We start from the raw sequence: 12,878 nt of genomic DNA, 5'->3' as shown, positions 1-12,878 counted from the left end.
AGACAGTGTAGGTGACACATGTACAAAAAAGATTACACACGCACACACAGACCATCATGCTAGAATCAGGTATTTCCTAGACAGTAGAAAACACTTCATTGGATCAGGTTGCTATAGACAGTTCTGATTGGCAAAACTTCATGGGCTCCTAGAGAACGTGCAACTGAATTCTCATTTTACAGGTCCCTACCCCACCCGCCACTATCCAAAAGTAGAGTGTTCCTAGGAAACCTTTCCTTAAGCCGAGATGGCATAAAGCAATTGCCTTAGGACTCATCTTACTAATGGATGCACAAAATAAATCGAGATAAAGCACAGATGCTCACAGACACAGTTCAAAGATATTGCAGCTGGATGCTGAGATGCTGAGTGTAGTTCCTGGGGAAGGAGCTTGGTGGTGCCACTCTTCCTGCAAAATAAACATTAAACACTGTTTTTGCTTTTCGCCTTTTTTCGTATAAAAGCAAAAATCCTCTTGGGATTACTTTCAGTTAGCAAATACTGGTAGTATTGTAGATGTTTCTTAAAAGTGAGGCGGCATAAAGCAAACTTTCAAAAAATGGGGGATACCTGTATATCTAACACTTTTAAGTATGAGAGCATGTTGACTCAGACGTAGTCAATAAATTTCATGTAAGTCAAATTAACCTCTCCTGAACTTCTTAAAGTTCTAATCTTATTTTTGAACTTGCTTGAGTTTTCTTTAAATTTTTGTGTTGTTGTAGATTCCCATTGAAAATGTCTTCTCCTATTCAGAAGATAAATATAAAAAAAAGTTTGGATGTCAAACAGATTGGCCCATTAAGAAATCACCTTGCCATGATTAGAGAAGACCCTAAATGCCAGTAAACGCTGAAGTGCCTTTGTTTAACAGTGTCAAGAAGTAAAATAAAGTTGTAGGTTACCAAAAAAAAACACTGTCAATTTTGCATGATGAACCAGGCTCTTAAGACATTGTTTTGTGCTGTTTCCATTGTTCTGCCCCAAGATGGTTGGAAGAATATGAAGAGAAGGAGTTTAGGAAGGATAATAACAGCGGTAGATAGTTGATACCTGTGATTATGGTCATTGTGGCTTTAATCTAAATGATACCCTGTTGTTGGTCCTGCATGTTGTGACGTAACTGTGGGTGCTAATCCCTTAGAGCTTCAAATTCATCACTGTGCAGCCTTCCAAATACCAATGTCAGATATACTCTATTTGTAGTGGTCATATTTCTCGCTTATATAGTTACAAAAACCTGAATCAGTGTTTTTATGGTATTTGTGCTACCTTATTTTCAACTAGACTCAGCCTTTATATAGAAGAGAAATAAACGTATATTATGTTATTGTACAAGATGGAACTAAAACCAGTAGGAGGAACCTATTAAGAGGAATTCCTAATGGTTAGCCCTGTCCAAGTGTACAACAGACTGAAGAGTAAGCATCCATTACTAGAGTATTACAGTTTAAAGAAGGAATTCCTTCATTGGTCAGATTATTGAACTAAATTAATAAAAATTCCCTTTTCACTTTAAGATTCACATACTTTATAGAACAGTTTTTTAGACTTGCCCGTCTTTGCTTATTTCCATTAACATGAGTTCTTAAATTTTGAATCATCATGTTGAATTCTAAATTTCAAGTAACCAAAATGTGTTTTGCTTTAGTACCTGGTGGAAACAACTCATTTGACCTACTTCAAGACTTCTGCTTGGGACGTTTTTATTAGAAAAGGATTTTTAACTGACTCTTCTAGATACTAAACCAAGAAACATAATCATTACTGTTTAGCAGTTTATAGTTAAAGTTAGATTGTCCAGATACCTGCACGTATATAAATCAGTACACAAATGGGTGAGAATATATATATATATGTCAGTTTTCTTCTTGTAAATATTGTATTTTAAGGTTGGTCTTTTCTAAACGATGCAGTTCCTATGGTTTTATGTTTTTGAAATGTGTTGTTTCATGCCCTTTCTTTTCCCTTTGCTTCTCTCACAGTGCCATGGAAAGCCATTCCCTCCTCAATCCCAACCTGCAGCAAGGTGAGGGGGTCCTGTCCAGCTTCCGAACCACGTGGCAGGAGTTTGTAGAGGATCTGGGCTTCTGGAGGGTGTTGCTCTTGATCTTTGTCATTGCTCTGCTGTCTCTTGGCATCGCCTACTATGTGAGTGGGGTGCTACCCTTTGTGGAAAACCAGCCTGAACTGGTGCATTAGAAGAGCCCATGGGAGAGGAGGCAGATGCCAGTGTCCTGGCTTCCGTTGTTTGTTCTCAGTTTCTCAAAGTTTTCTCTTGGTGCAAGGCAGTGAGGGCTGTACATTTTTTCTTTTTGCAGTTTTACACATCGTAATCCTTGTAGAAGAACTAACTACATACTGTAGTCAAGTATACTGTCCTAAAGCTACCTCCACCTCAGCCTGACTTCTTAGGAAAGGCTCTGCATAGCCTTGTTTGATAAAAACATGGAAGTGACTAAAGAATGAGAGATAGAGGATGAGACTAGGAAATCCTTGCTACAGAAATCTTACCCTAACATAAGACCAACTAAAGTGAAGTGTTTGAAGGTTGTCTTATATGATTAGTTTTCGTTGGTAGTTTTGTTTTGTTTTTGTTTATTTTTGCAAGAGTTGCTTTTCTCTTTTTATTTACTCTCTCTGGGGAATATCGGGGGCGGGGGCTAGGGGAGAATGAAGCATTCAGCTTAAAACTTGAAGTGCTTTTTTCAAATCCTGTGTAGAGCAAATCAGTATTTTTGGAATGCTTGGTTTGTTTTAATATTTTCAAGTCTAGTCACATACCAAACAGAACTTTTGAAAATGAGCTGTAGTTTCCTCAAAAATGACTGATTTGATCTTATATTTATTTGTTTTTAGGATAATTTTGATTTTTTTCTAAGCTGCTTTGCTTGTTGTTGATATCTGTGACCAATGAACTTGAGAAGTTCATTTTGTTCATTTGTCAATTTCCCCTAGTGTTTATTTCAGAGATATTCTATTCATCAAAAATGCAGTCAGAAAACTTTCTCTACTCAGTAGTTAGCAGGGGAAAATAATTCTGATGTTTAAACGTCACTATAATTCTGTAGTAGTATTATTATGGTGAAAAACTCAGTTCTATAAGCTAGCTGTGTTGTCACAATTGTATCATAGTTCATAATTTTTTCATTTTATGTGCAATCCTGTTTAGAGGCCCTGTTAGAATTGTGGTGACAATCCCATACATGTCAGTTGTTCTCTGATGGCAAGAATGGATGGTGTATTTCTGAATTAACAGTGTTGAACTCTATTGTACTAGGTGTCATAAACTCTTTCTGAATGCTAATATTATGTAAATTGAAATATGGCCCCCAAACTGTATTGCAGCTTTTAGCAGTTGTTTGAAGGCCTCTTTTGTTAATGATTCTGCTATGTTTAAGTCATATTCTTGGGTTATTAAAAAAGGATATGAAGACTTGAGAATTAATTCATTGGGTGTAGTCAGAAAATTATAGTGAAAGAACTAACGGTTTTATTTTTTAGAACATAAGTCATCTAAGCTACCGCTAATTGAATTGTTGCTAGAATTAGAAATTATAATTTAAAGCAGAATTGGTATTTCTGTGATTCTTTTTGCTTCTTAATATTTTCTCTTTTGCATTTATATATCTAGGATTGAGGCATTTTTCTTTCATGTGACTTTATCCTGTCTTAAAGAGCTGTTCTAAAATTCCTGATTTACCTGGCTGCCTCAGGATCAGCTCATAGCATCTTGCTTTTAGGTTAGATACAAACAAAATTAATCATACTTGGTGTAAATACAGCAAACCGTGGATGTTAGAATGGAGAACACTAGAACTCAAAATCAAAGTATATTCAGATTAAAAGCTTTGGAATTAGCTTTGCTTTTGTTTGTAACTCTAAACAGATGTGCAAAATTGGTTAACATGTATGTAAATATATTGCATTTTTTAAAGATTTATGTTTCCTTTTAAGTGATGATTTCTTTGTATTCTATTCTCTGCATTCAGTATTCAGTAATACTACCAATAAACGTATTTATAATCTCTTAATCACAATCTGTTTGCTTAGGTATCATTGTTTTTCTTTTAATTTAGGATTTTTTTAAATGGGTTCCAATTGGCTGCTCATAAAAACAAAGTTTTTTTTCAAACCTAATGTAATAGGTATATCACGTTTCACATGTTAGCCTTATAAATGTTCTGACGGTAATTTGGGTGAATTGCTTTTGGATTTAAGCGTGATAATAACTACCATGATTAAGCACCTCCCAATTTTATAGGTCAGTTCACGTGCCTCATCTCATTTCATCCTTATGTTCACCCCACCCCTGCTGTATTTTCCCCATTTTATAAGATGAGGAAACTGATACTAGGAGGTTTAAGTAACTTGTCCAATATCAGACAGCTAGGACATAGTGGAATAGGGATTCCACATTCAGGCTCTATCCCCAATTATAAGTTTGCTTTTTCCTCCTGCCCTGCTGTCTGTCATGAGTCTGGCAGTGGAACCATCTAGAATCTTGCCTACTGCCGTCTCAGCAACACCTGTTACTAAAATTTTCACTCCTGTTTCTAAATACTTATCTTTTCCTCCTCCTATAATGCACCATTTTTCCACATCCTCCCAGGATTACTAACCCTTCATATTGAAGCTCAATCCCTGGCATGTTCAGAAAACCTAACATAGTTAAACGTATCTGACTGCCCACTTCTCTCCCTCTCATTCCTCATCACTTACCGTACTCAGTAAACAGGTACAGTTGACCCTTGAACACTGCAGGGGTTACTAGGAAGTAGGGGCACTGACCACCGCACAGCTGAAATCAGCGAGTAACTTGACAGGGGGCCCTTGGTATCTATGGTTCTGCATCTGCAGATTCAGCCAACAGTTGATGATCTTGCAGTACTGCACTACGTATCTTTTTTTAAGATTTATTTATTATTTATTTATTTATTTTTGGCTGTGGCTGGGTCTTAGTTGCGGCACCCGGGATCTTTGTTGAGGCGTGCAGGATCTTTCGTTGTGGCGCGCAGGCCCTTTGTTGTGCTGCACGGGTTCCTCTTCTCTAGCTGTGGCGTACAGGCTCCAGGGCGCGTGGGCTCTGTAGTTTGCAGCATGTGTGCTCTAGTTGAGGCACAGGCTCAGTAGTTGTGACGCATGGGCTTAGTTGCCCTGCGGCATATGGGATCTTAATTCCCCGACCAGGGATCAAACCCACATCCCCTGCATTGTAAGGCAGATTCTTTACCACTGGACGACCAGGGAAGTCCCTGTACTACGTATTTAACAAAAAAAATCCGGGTATAAGTGGACCCATGCATTTAAAACCCTTATTCAAGGGTCAACTGAATTTTTCTTTTTTTAAAGCCTAGTGGGATTTTTTTTGGCTGCGTTGGGTCTTCGTTGCTGCACGCAGGCTTCCTCTAGTTGTGGTGAGCGGGGGCTGCTCTTCGTTGCGGTGCATGGGCTTCTCATTGTGGTGGCTTCTCGTTGCAGAGCATGGGCAATAGACACGCGGGCTTCTGTAGTTGTGGCTCACGGGCTCTAGAGTGCAGGCTCTGTAGTTGTGGCGCATGGGCTTAGTTGCTCTGCGGCATGTGGGATCTTCCCAGACCAGGGCTCGAACCCATGGCCCCTGCATTGGCAGGCGGATTCTTAACCACTGTGCCTCAGTGGTTAAGTCCTCAACTGAATTTTTTTCTTTTTGGTCTTTTTGATGATAAGTTTCATGAGAGCAGGGACTTCGTCTGTTTTTCCTTTCCTGTTTGTTCACAGTGCACCCTGTAGAACTCTTTGAACACAAAGACTTTTTTTTTACAATAACTGTATTTTTTCTTTTCAGATTTAAACGTGCTTTTCACACGTTTCCTCCAACAGGCTGCATGTGTGAATGTGCTGACCATTCTTCTTCCGCAGTATGCCTGCCACTGGATGGAAGGGCTAGAGTCTTGTACCCCTGGCTTCTTTATGTAAGAGTATGCAGGCTTTCCCCTAGGATAGCCTGCCTCACATTTACCACAGGTTTTTTAAAGAAAAGCATAGTTGCTCTCTGTTTTACCACATGGTATTAGAAGTCCAGAAACAATAGTCACCTTTTGTTGTTGTTTTATTTTAACCAGACCTCAGTCTTTGACTTGTGAAATTGTTTATGAATGTATCAAAGTGCTTTCAGCTGCAAGAAGCCAAAATCCAAATTCAAAGTGGCTTAAACCATAGGTAATGTATTGACTTATGTAACTGGAAGCCCAGAGGTAGAGTAGACCCCAAGGGTGACATAATCCAAATCTAGCTCAGTTACCCTCTGCTTTTCGCGCTGTCCTCCCGTTTGTTGGTTTCATCCTCCAGCTGGATCTGAGATGAGTTCAGAATTTTCAGGCCTGACATGCATTTGTGACCATGTAGAGAAGAAGAAAGAAACCATCTTTCCTCTGGTGTTCTCCTAGGAAGCTTTCCTGCCGAGTCCCCAGCCGACTTCCTCTTGGTTTCATTGGCCAACATTACATCGTGTACCCTATTCTCAAACCAGCCAATGCCATGCACTGATTTACTAGGCCTAGCTTGATGGATCAGTCATCGGGGAGGGTGGGGTTGGTAGGATTAATGTGATTGGCTTGGACCAATTGTTTTAGAAATGATGGGAGGTGCTGCTGGCAGTAAGTGGGCAGGGCCCGTAGATGTTTTATGTCTTACAGAACATGGGGCAGTTTAGCACAACAAAGAATCATTCCACATCCCACATGATTCTTGAATGTTCTACTGGTCATCGATATGGGTGGTGGTTTTTTTTTTTTTAAGTTTGTTATCTGAGCCTAAACCCTAACTCCATTTTACATTTTAAAGTATTTTTTCATACGGTTTTAATATACCCTGAATTTTCTGAGAATACAACCAACAAGATAATTGCGGGGAGATTCTACTCTATTTTGTTCAAAGCTTGACCAGGAATTATACCTCTTCCAAGAAATCTTGTTATTGAAGGCGGTGTTACTGATGATAATTGAGTCCCCCATATAATTCTCTGTGTGGCTACTGATGACGTCACTGTTTCTTCTAGTGTAGCTCTGCCTGGGTCTTCACATATTGAAATGCACACTTTGTTATCAATTACTTTCCCTTTAATTTTCCTTTATATTACATGATTTATATTAAATCATTTTATTTCAGCAGTTGTTACTCACTTTTATCTGGGATGTATACTAGAGCTTCTTTTAGTCATCTAGGTATACCTTTTCCTAGTAGTTTATCTTGGAGGGTACACCAGGAAGTAGCATTTCTCAAAGTTAATAGAACACTGGGGAGAAGAAAAGAAGCCAGCATCTGGTTAAACCTTTTAAAATTGTTCAAGCTGAAACAGTCCCAGCTGTGCTAGATGAAGTAGGACTTTGGGATCAGGCCCATTCCTTTGAGCTCTGAAGTCGATTCAAAACAGTTTTCTAGGGAGGATCTTGGCCTTGCTATGGGTACCTCCTTGGCTTCCCTCAAAGTACAGATAGGCTGGCACTCTGCTCAGTCGCTCATGTGTTCATTCTGTTCATTTTACATCACAAACGGACAGCTCCCCGTAAGGCATAGGGGTCTGTGCTCATTAGGCAACAGAGGTTTGGTCACGCTCCAGTTAGATGTCAAGGAATAATACAATCTGGAGTTCTTGTTGCCTAATACTCCTCAAAAACTTAGCTGATAACAGTATTAAGAGAGTATTCCTTGGAAGCTCTTTTAGGTCAGCACTGTCCAAATTTTCTGCAGTGATGGAGATTTTCTGTTTCTGGGCTGTTTGGTGTGGTAGCCACTCATCACTGTGGCTACTCAAATTAACTTAAATTAAATTAGAAATTCAGTTCTTCTTTAGCACAGTTATCTGAGCCTGAAACCCAACTCCATTTTACATTTAACAAAACTAGCCACATTTCTAGTGTTCAGTAGCCACAAGAGGCTGTTGTATTGGACAGCATTTTTGCAGAAACTTCTTTTGGACAGCACTGTTCTCAAATCTGCCTTGGGCTCATCGGGTCGGGGTAGTGCTAGCTGCGGGACTGTATTAAGGCAGTTTCCACCGCATTTGCTTTTACTGAGCTCTTTGTTATCAAGTGGTAACATTGTAACAGTGCTTATTAACTCACTTAATCCTCAGCAAATTGCTGTTGTATTCCCACCTCACAGGGCAAATGAGGTCACCCTGAGGCAGGTTGGAAAAACGCCCCAGGTCACACAGCTATTAAGTGGCAGAGCTGGGGTTTGAAGTCTGACAGGATAGGACTGGAGTCTCTTCTAACCATTGCGCTGTGATGCCTCCGTCTGCTTAGTTGTGGTGCCACTCTCTTGAAGTACGAATTGTCTCGAGGACTAGCCCAGTGTGTTAACCACTGCATCTATTCTAAGGAAAGTTACTGAGCATGCTGTTGGCACAGCTCTTCAGTATGAAGACCCCGATTGCTTTTTACAACCACAGATAACTGCATTTCTGCTGAGCTTTACTTCCATCTTATGTTCTCTATGAATTATGTAGTTGATCAGGTAGAATCTCTCTTTCACATCAGATGCTGAAAAGCTTAATGCCAGATTTGGGTTCCACCAGAAGCAATTGTAATCCTGGTCATTATGGTGATTTATTAGAACCTCATTCCTGGTTTATTTTATATCTTCATCTTTAGTTTTATTTTCCTATTCTAAATGTTCACTCTGAATGTATGCTATTCTGTATTATTTAAGCCCCCTTAAATCATTTTTGGATCATGATGGGGGGATGGATAGTTAATTAGACAGTTATGAGTTTGGACTGAAAGAACTACCACAAAACTACCTGTCAGTTTCTGGAAACTAATGACAGAAAAGGCATTGACCTTTTGCAGTTGGAAAAAATAGTGTGTGGCCTCATATTCAAAATGCAGTTATGGTTTTGGCATGGCTGCAATTGTTAGTTTACCTCATTTATATGTCTCTCCTTGTTCCAAAAAGGATTTGAGTTCAGCTGAATAAGCAGGTATTAGTCTAAACTTTGGAAATCAAATGTCCTAGTTCTATTCTAGCATTTTGGTGAATCATTTGAGTGAAGCCTGAAAAATCAACATTAACAAGTACTATAATCGTAGAATTTGAGAGATAGGGGGCCATTAGAAATCACCTGGAGAGGGTAGAGGACCAGGAAGAACTCAATGACTATGGTCCCTCAAGTAAGAAAGGGGCAGAAACGTTAGGTGAATCCACTCTATTACTCTTACCTCAACTACACTGCCCCTTACTCGCATGGTCTCCATCCCTCCAACCCCCACATGCTATTCTAAATGTTATTTTACAATGTGAGTATCTGGCGTTAGATGCATAAAGATAAACCTTGCATTGTGTTCTGTGTATTTTAATAATTAACCAAAACACTGACCTGTTTAGTAAGCTGTTGCTGTCATAAGCCAAGGATGTATTTTCCTGTCACCCAAGTCTCCTTTTTTTTTATGAACAGGAGAATCACCATAAACTATCATCTTCTCTTGATAAACATTTTAAGTGAGAAATCTTTTCAGTTCTCAAAAAAAAAAAAAAAAACCTGCAGCAAATAATGGACTTCTCTATAAAGTACCTTACACCGTGGAAATGCTGTGAGGAAGCTAAGTAGAAAGTTCCAGAGTACCACTGTGTCCCTGGTAAGTCACAGTACTTCTTCTTTTGTTGTTGTTTTTTTGTTTTGGCCACATCACATCGCTTGCGAGATCCTAGTTCCCAGACCAGGGATTGAACCTGGGCCTTTGGCAGTGAAAGCGCAGCGTCTCAACCTCTGGACCACCAGGGAATTCCCCACAGTACTTCTTAGTAGAACAACTATTTCTTCAATACTGCTGTCTGCTACATGCTTTTCATTCAAGTTAGGAGATTGATGGTTACAGGACCATTTGTAAACTCAAGCCCTAGAGTTATAACATGCCCTGCCTGATGGTGTTTAACAAGGCCATTCACTGCCTGGTTCCCTAGTGTGTCAGGGATGTCTTGTGGGTGTTAATTAAGCTGTTCAATAAGTGTTCCTGTGTGTCCTTTCCCACATCTTTGGAAGCATCTCTAAAGAGAGAAATGTGTGAAGATAGGAAAATAACCCACACCAGGATAATGCTATCACTGTATCTGCTTAGGAATCACTCATTTTAGGGGTATTCACTAGACTCTTCTCCCCCCTTTCTTTTCCCAAAGGTTTTGTTTTGTTTTACTTCCGGGTTACTTTTTTCATGTCCAGTTAGTCTGAGGATCAACTTTATAATAAGCTCTGACCAAGGATAATTCCAACTTGAAATGTGCAATAGTAAATCTATTCCTGAGATTTAAAAAAATAATAATAAATGGATAATTTTTTTATTTGCTGGAATCATTACAAATTAATGTATACGTATATTATTTTATGAATAATATATTTCAGCAAATTTTAGTTGTTTTCTTTTTCTCTTTTTTTACAGTACCCCTTGATGGGCTTTTAAAATTATATGGTATGCAGTGTTAGCACTACAGAATGCTTACGTTTTGTGTGTGTCCATAAGCCAAATTCCTTTTTTTGGAGGTTCAAGGATAATTGCTAGCCTAATTCTCTTGCATCTTCATGCTATAAATTGCAAGTATTTAGAAGTGCGGCATTGCAGAGATAGTTGTTTCTTCCTGTAATTGGGCTATGAGAAGGTTATTCTTTGTGACAATAAAAATTAATATTCCCTTTCTTTGGGGATTAATTTCTAAATTTGAAGACTCTGGGTCGGAGTTGGCCGGACTGTTGCACTGAAATTTCAGCCCCTAAGAAACAAAAATAGGTTTTGAAATAGTTTCTAGGTTACTGGCACAGAAAGCTGGCTAAAAGCTGTAACTTACTTCGGGTAAGTCCTAGTTAGTACAATTCCATCAGCACAGGCTGTGCTTTCTGACTCTGACTCAAATTTCTTATTCTGTAAGTTTAGGCTTGGGTGATTCTCCTTTATTTTAGTAGAGCCCCTGATTTGGGGAGGGGAGACATTTAATCAGTTCTGTATTTCACCTTACTGAACTATCCACATTCATTTGTTATTTTAGTTTAAGTTATAGTTTGGATCAGATGGTGCAGGCTGTAGTTATACTGGAAAACATAACTGCTTTAATAATTGCTTTATTAATTACAACCCTCATCCATTATTTTTCATACCAGTGGCCTTATAGAACCTTCCATGCATCATCTCATTAGCTCTGTGAGCTCCCTCCTCAGTAAAGGAGCCTCTCAGCCATCAGTAGAGCCCAGAGACCTCTCCAATGATAGGGAGAAGGGAAATGCCCCGGCTCATGACCTCTGAACTGTCCCGTCTCAGGTATACATTGGGAAGGGAAGTACCTTTATAAACACCTGTGACATTTAAAAATTCCAAATGCGCACCTTGTAAGACTCAAGAGGGTGATTTCCACTGAGTTCCATGAGAAAAGATCCAGGTGTTAGTGGCCACATTTGCTAAATTCTTTTCGAAGGGATTCCTCTAATAGAAGTGCTCTTGTTGCTAACTTGGAAATGAGAATTATGGAAGCTTCTATTTTCTTTCTAACTGAGCTTGTTTTCTGTTTAGGAAGCATGAAGCTTTTCTTTCCTGGTTTTTGTATCTGTGATTATGTTGGTGCTGTCATGACATCATCTTGCCTAACTACAAAAATGTTTTCTTGGCTGAGCTTAGAAACCCACTGTACTTCTACGATCTTCAAAATATATGTGCTGGTCCATGGTATGGGAACACACTAGGTCCTCAGTCAGCAAACCTTCAGTCATTCTGGAATTCCCATTCTGGAAAGTGGCAGCCCCGGCCTCCAACACAGAGAAGCAATGCCCCTTCTTATTTCTCCTTTGACAAACCCTGTACCTTTCCAAGGCCTGCCCTGCCCTAGTCTCGAGCTGTAGTTAGAGGAAAGAGAGATTGAGACTTGGAAGGCAAGCAATTATCTTGTTCTCTGGTCCTGACTCAGATAATGCTATGAGTAGAAGGGGCCCAGAGCTTCCACTCCCCTAAATTACAATTCTCTTTCTACAAACTAAACGTCTGCCCCTGCTTAGAATACAACTTCTATTAAATCAAGAGGCTTATTCTTTTTTTTTTTAATAGTGTTTTATTTGTTTTTACTTGTTGACAGTTTGCTTCATTTATTTATTTATGGCTGTGTTGAGTCTTCGTTTCTATGCGAAGGCTTTCTCTAGTTATGGCAAGCGGGGGCCACTCTTCATCGCGGTACGCGGGCCTCTCACTATCGTGGCCTCTCTTGTTGCGGAGCACAGGCTCCAGACGTGCAGGCTCAGTAACTGTGGCTCACGGGCCCAGTTGCTCCGCGGCATGTGGGATCTTCCCAGACCAGGGCTCGAACCCGTGTCCCCTGCATTGGCAGGCAGATTCTCAACCACTGCGCCACCAGGGAAGCCCGAGGCTTATTCTTATTAGAAAGAAATTATTCCAATTCCAAAGTTACGTGGCTGTACCCTTTTTCTCCTGCTGGTTGAAATTCTTTATTGTCTTTAATGGAGTCCTAATGACCCAGACAGTGGTCCAGTTTTGGTTCCCTGGCTTACAGCTGCTCAAGTAACGTTCTCAGCTGTGGAATAAATGTGGACTGTCAACTTATTTTAAATGTCAGCCTTTTAAAATATGTATGGATATATGATATTTCTTGATCATTTAATTCAGATAAAATAAGTTGTAACAGAGAGTCGACATGGTGCTTCCAAGTGGCAACAATGGATATGAAAGGAGGAGATGAGGTGCCCCAGCTTCAGCACCCAAGGGAGAGACACACACACACACACACACACACACACACACACACACACACACACACACACACACACACACACACACACACGTCTCCCTGCCCTACCATTTATCAGATTCATATGAAAACAAAATAAACAAGGCACACCTTTGCAC

General features: G+C 39.7%; 1 protein-coding gene and 1 long non-coding RNA gene across 7 annotated transcripts in view; both read left to right on the top strand.

The window, feature by feature from the left end:
* The window catches only part of ANKRD46 (ankyrin repeat domain 46), a 37,324-nt gene extending 33,284 nt beyond the window's left edge, over positions 1 to 4,040 (top strand). For all 5 annotated transcript variants that reach the window (XM_004275342.3, XM_033438192.2, XM_033438190.2 and 2 more), the window contains exon 5: positions 1,986 to 4,040. In XM_004275342.3, coding sequence (XP_004275390.1) covers positions 1,986 to 2,202 — 217 coding nt within the window. In that variant the 3' untranslated portion in view covers positions 2,203 to 4,040. The remainder of the gene's footprint in view (positions 1 to 1,985) is intronic.
* A 1,328-nt stretch (positions 4,041 to 5,368) lies between these two features.
* LOC117203491 (uncharacterized) overlaps positions 5,369 to 12,878 on the top strand; it is a 28,376-nt gene continuing 20,866 nt past the window's right edge. The window contains exons 1-2 of one of the 2 annotated variants that reach the window (XR_004486267.2): positions 5,369 to 5,954; positions 9,440 to 9,620. This is a non-coding gene — a long non-coding RNA (uncharacterized LOC117203491). Of the gene's footprint in view, positions 9,621 to 12,878 lie in introns of both variants that reach the window. The other variant, XR_007472556.1, reaches the window with a different exon arrangement.

The sequence above is a fragment of the Orcinus orca genome, chromosome 17 (assembly GCF_937001465.1).
Source record: "Orcinus orca chromosome 17, mOrcOrc1.1, whole genome shotgun sequence".
Lineage (NCBI taxonomy): Eukaryota > Metazoa > Chordata > Mammalia > Artiodactyla > Delphinidae > Orcinus > Orcinus orca.
The sequence above is the reverse complement of the archived record's forward strand: the minus strand, read 5'-3'. Positions and strand labels throughout refer to the sequence as shown.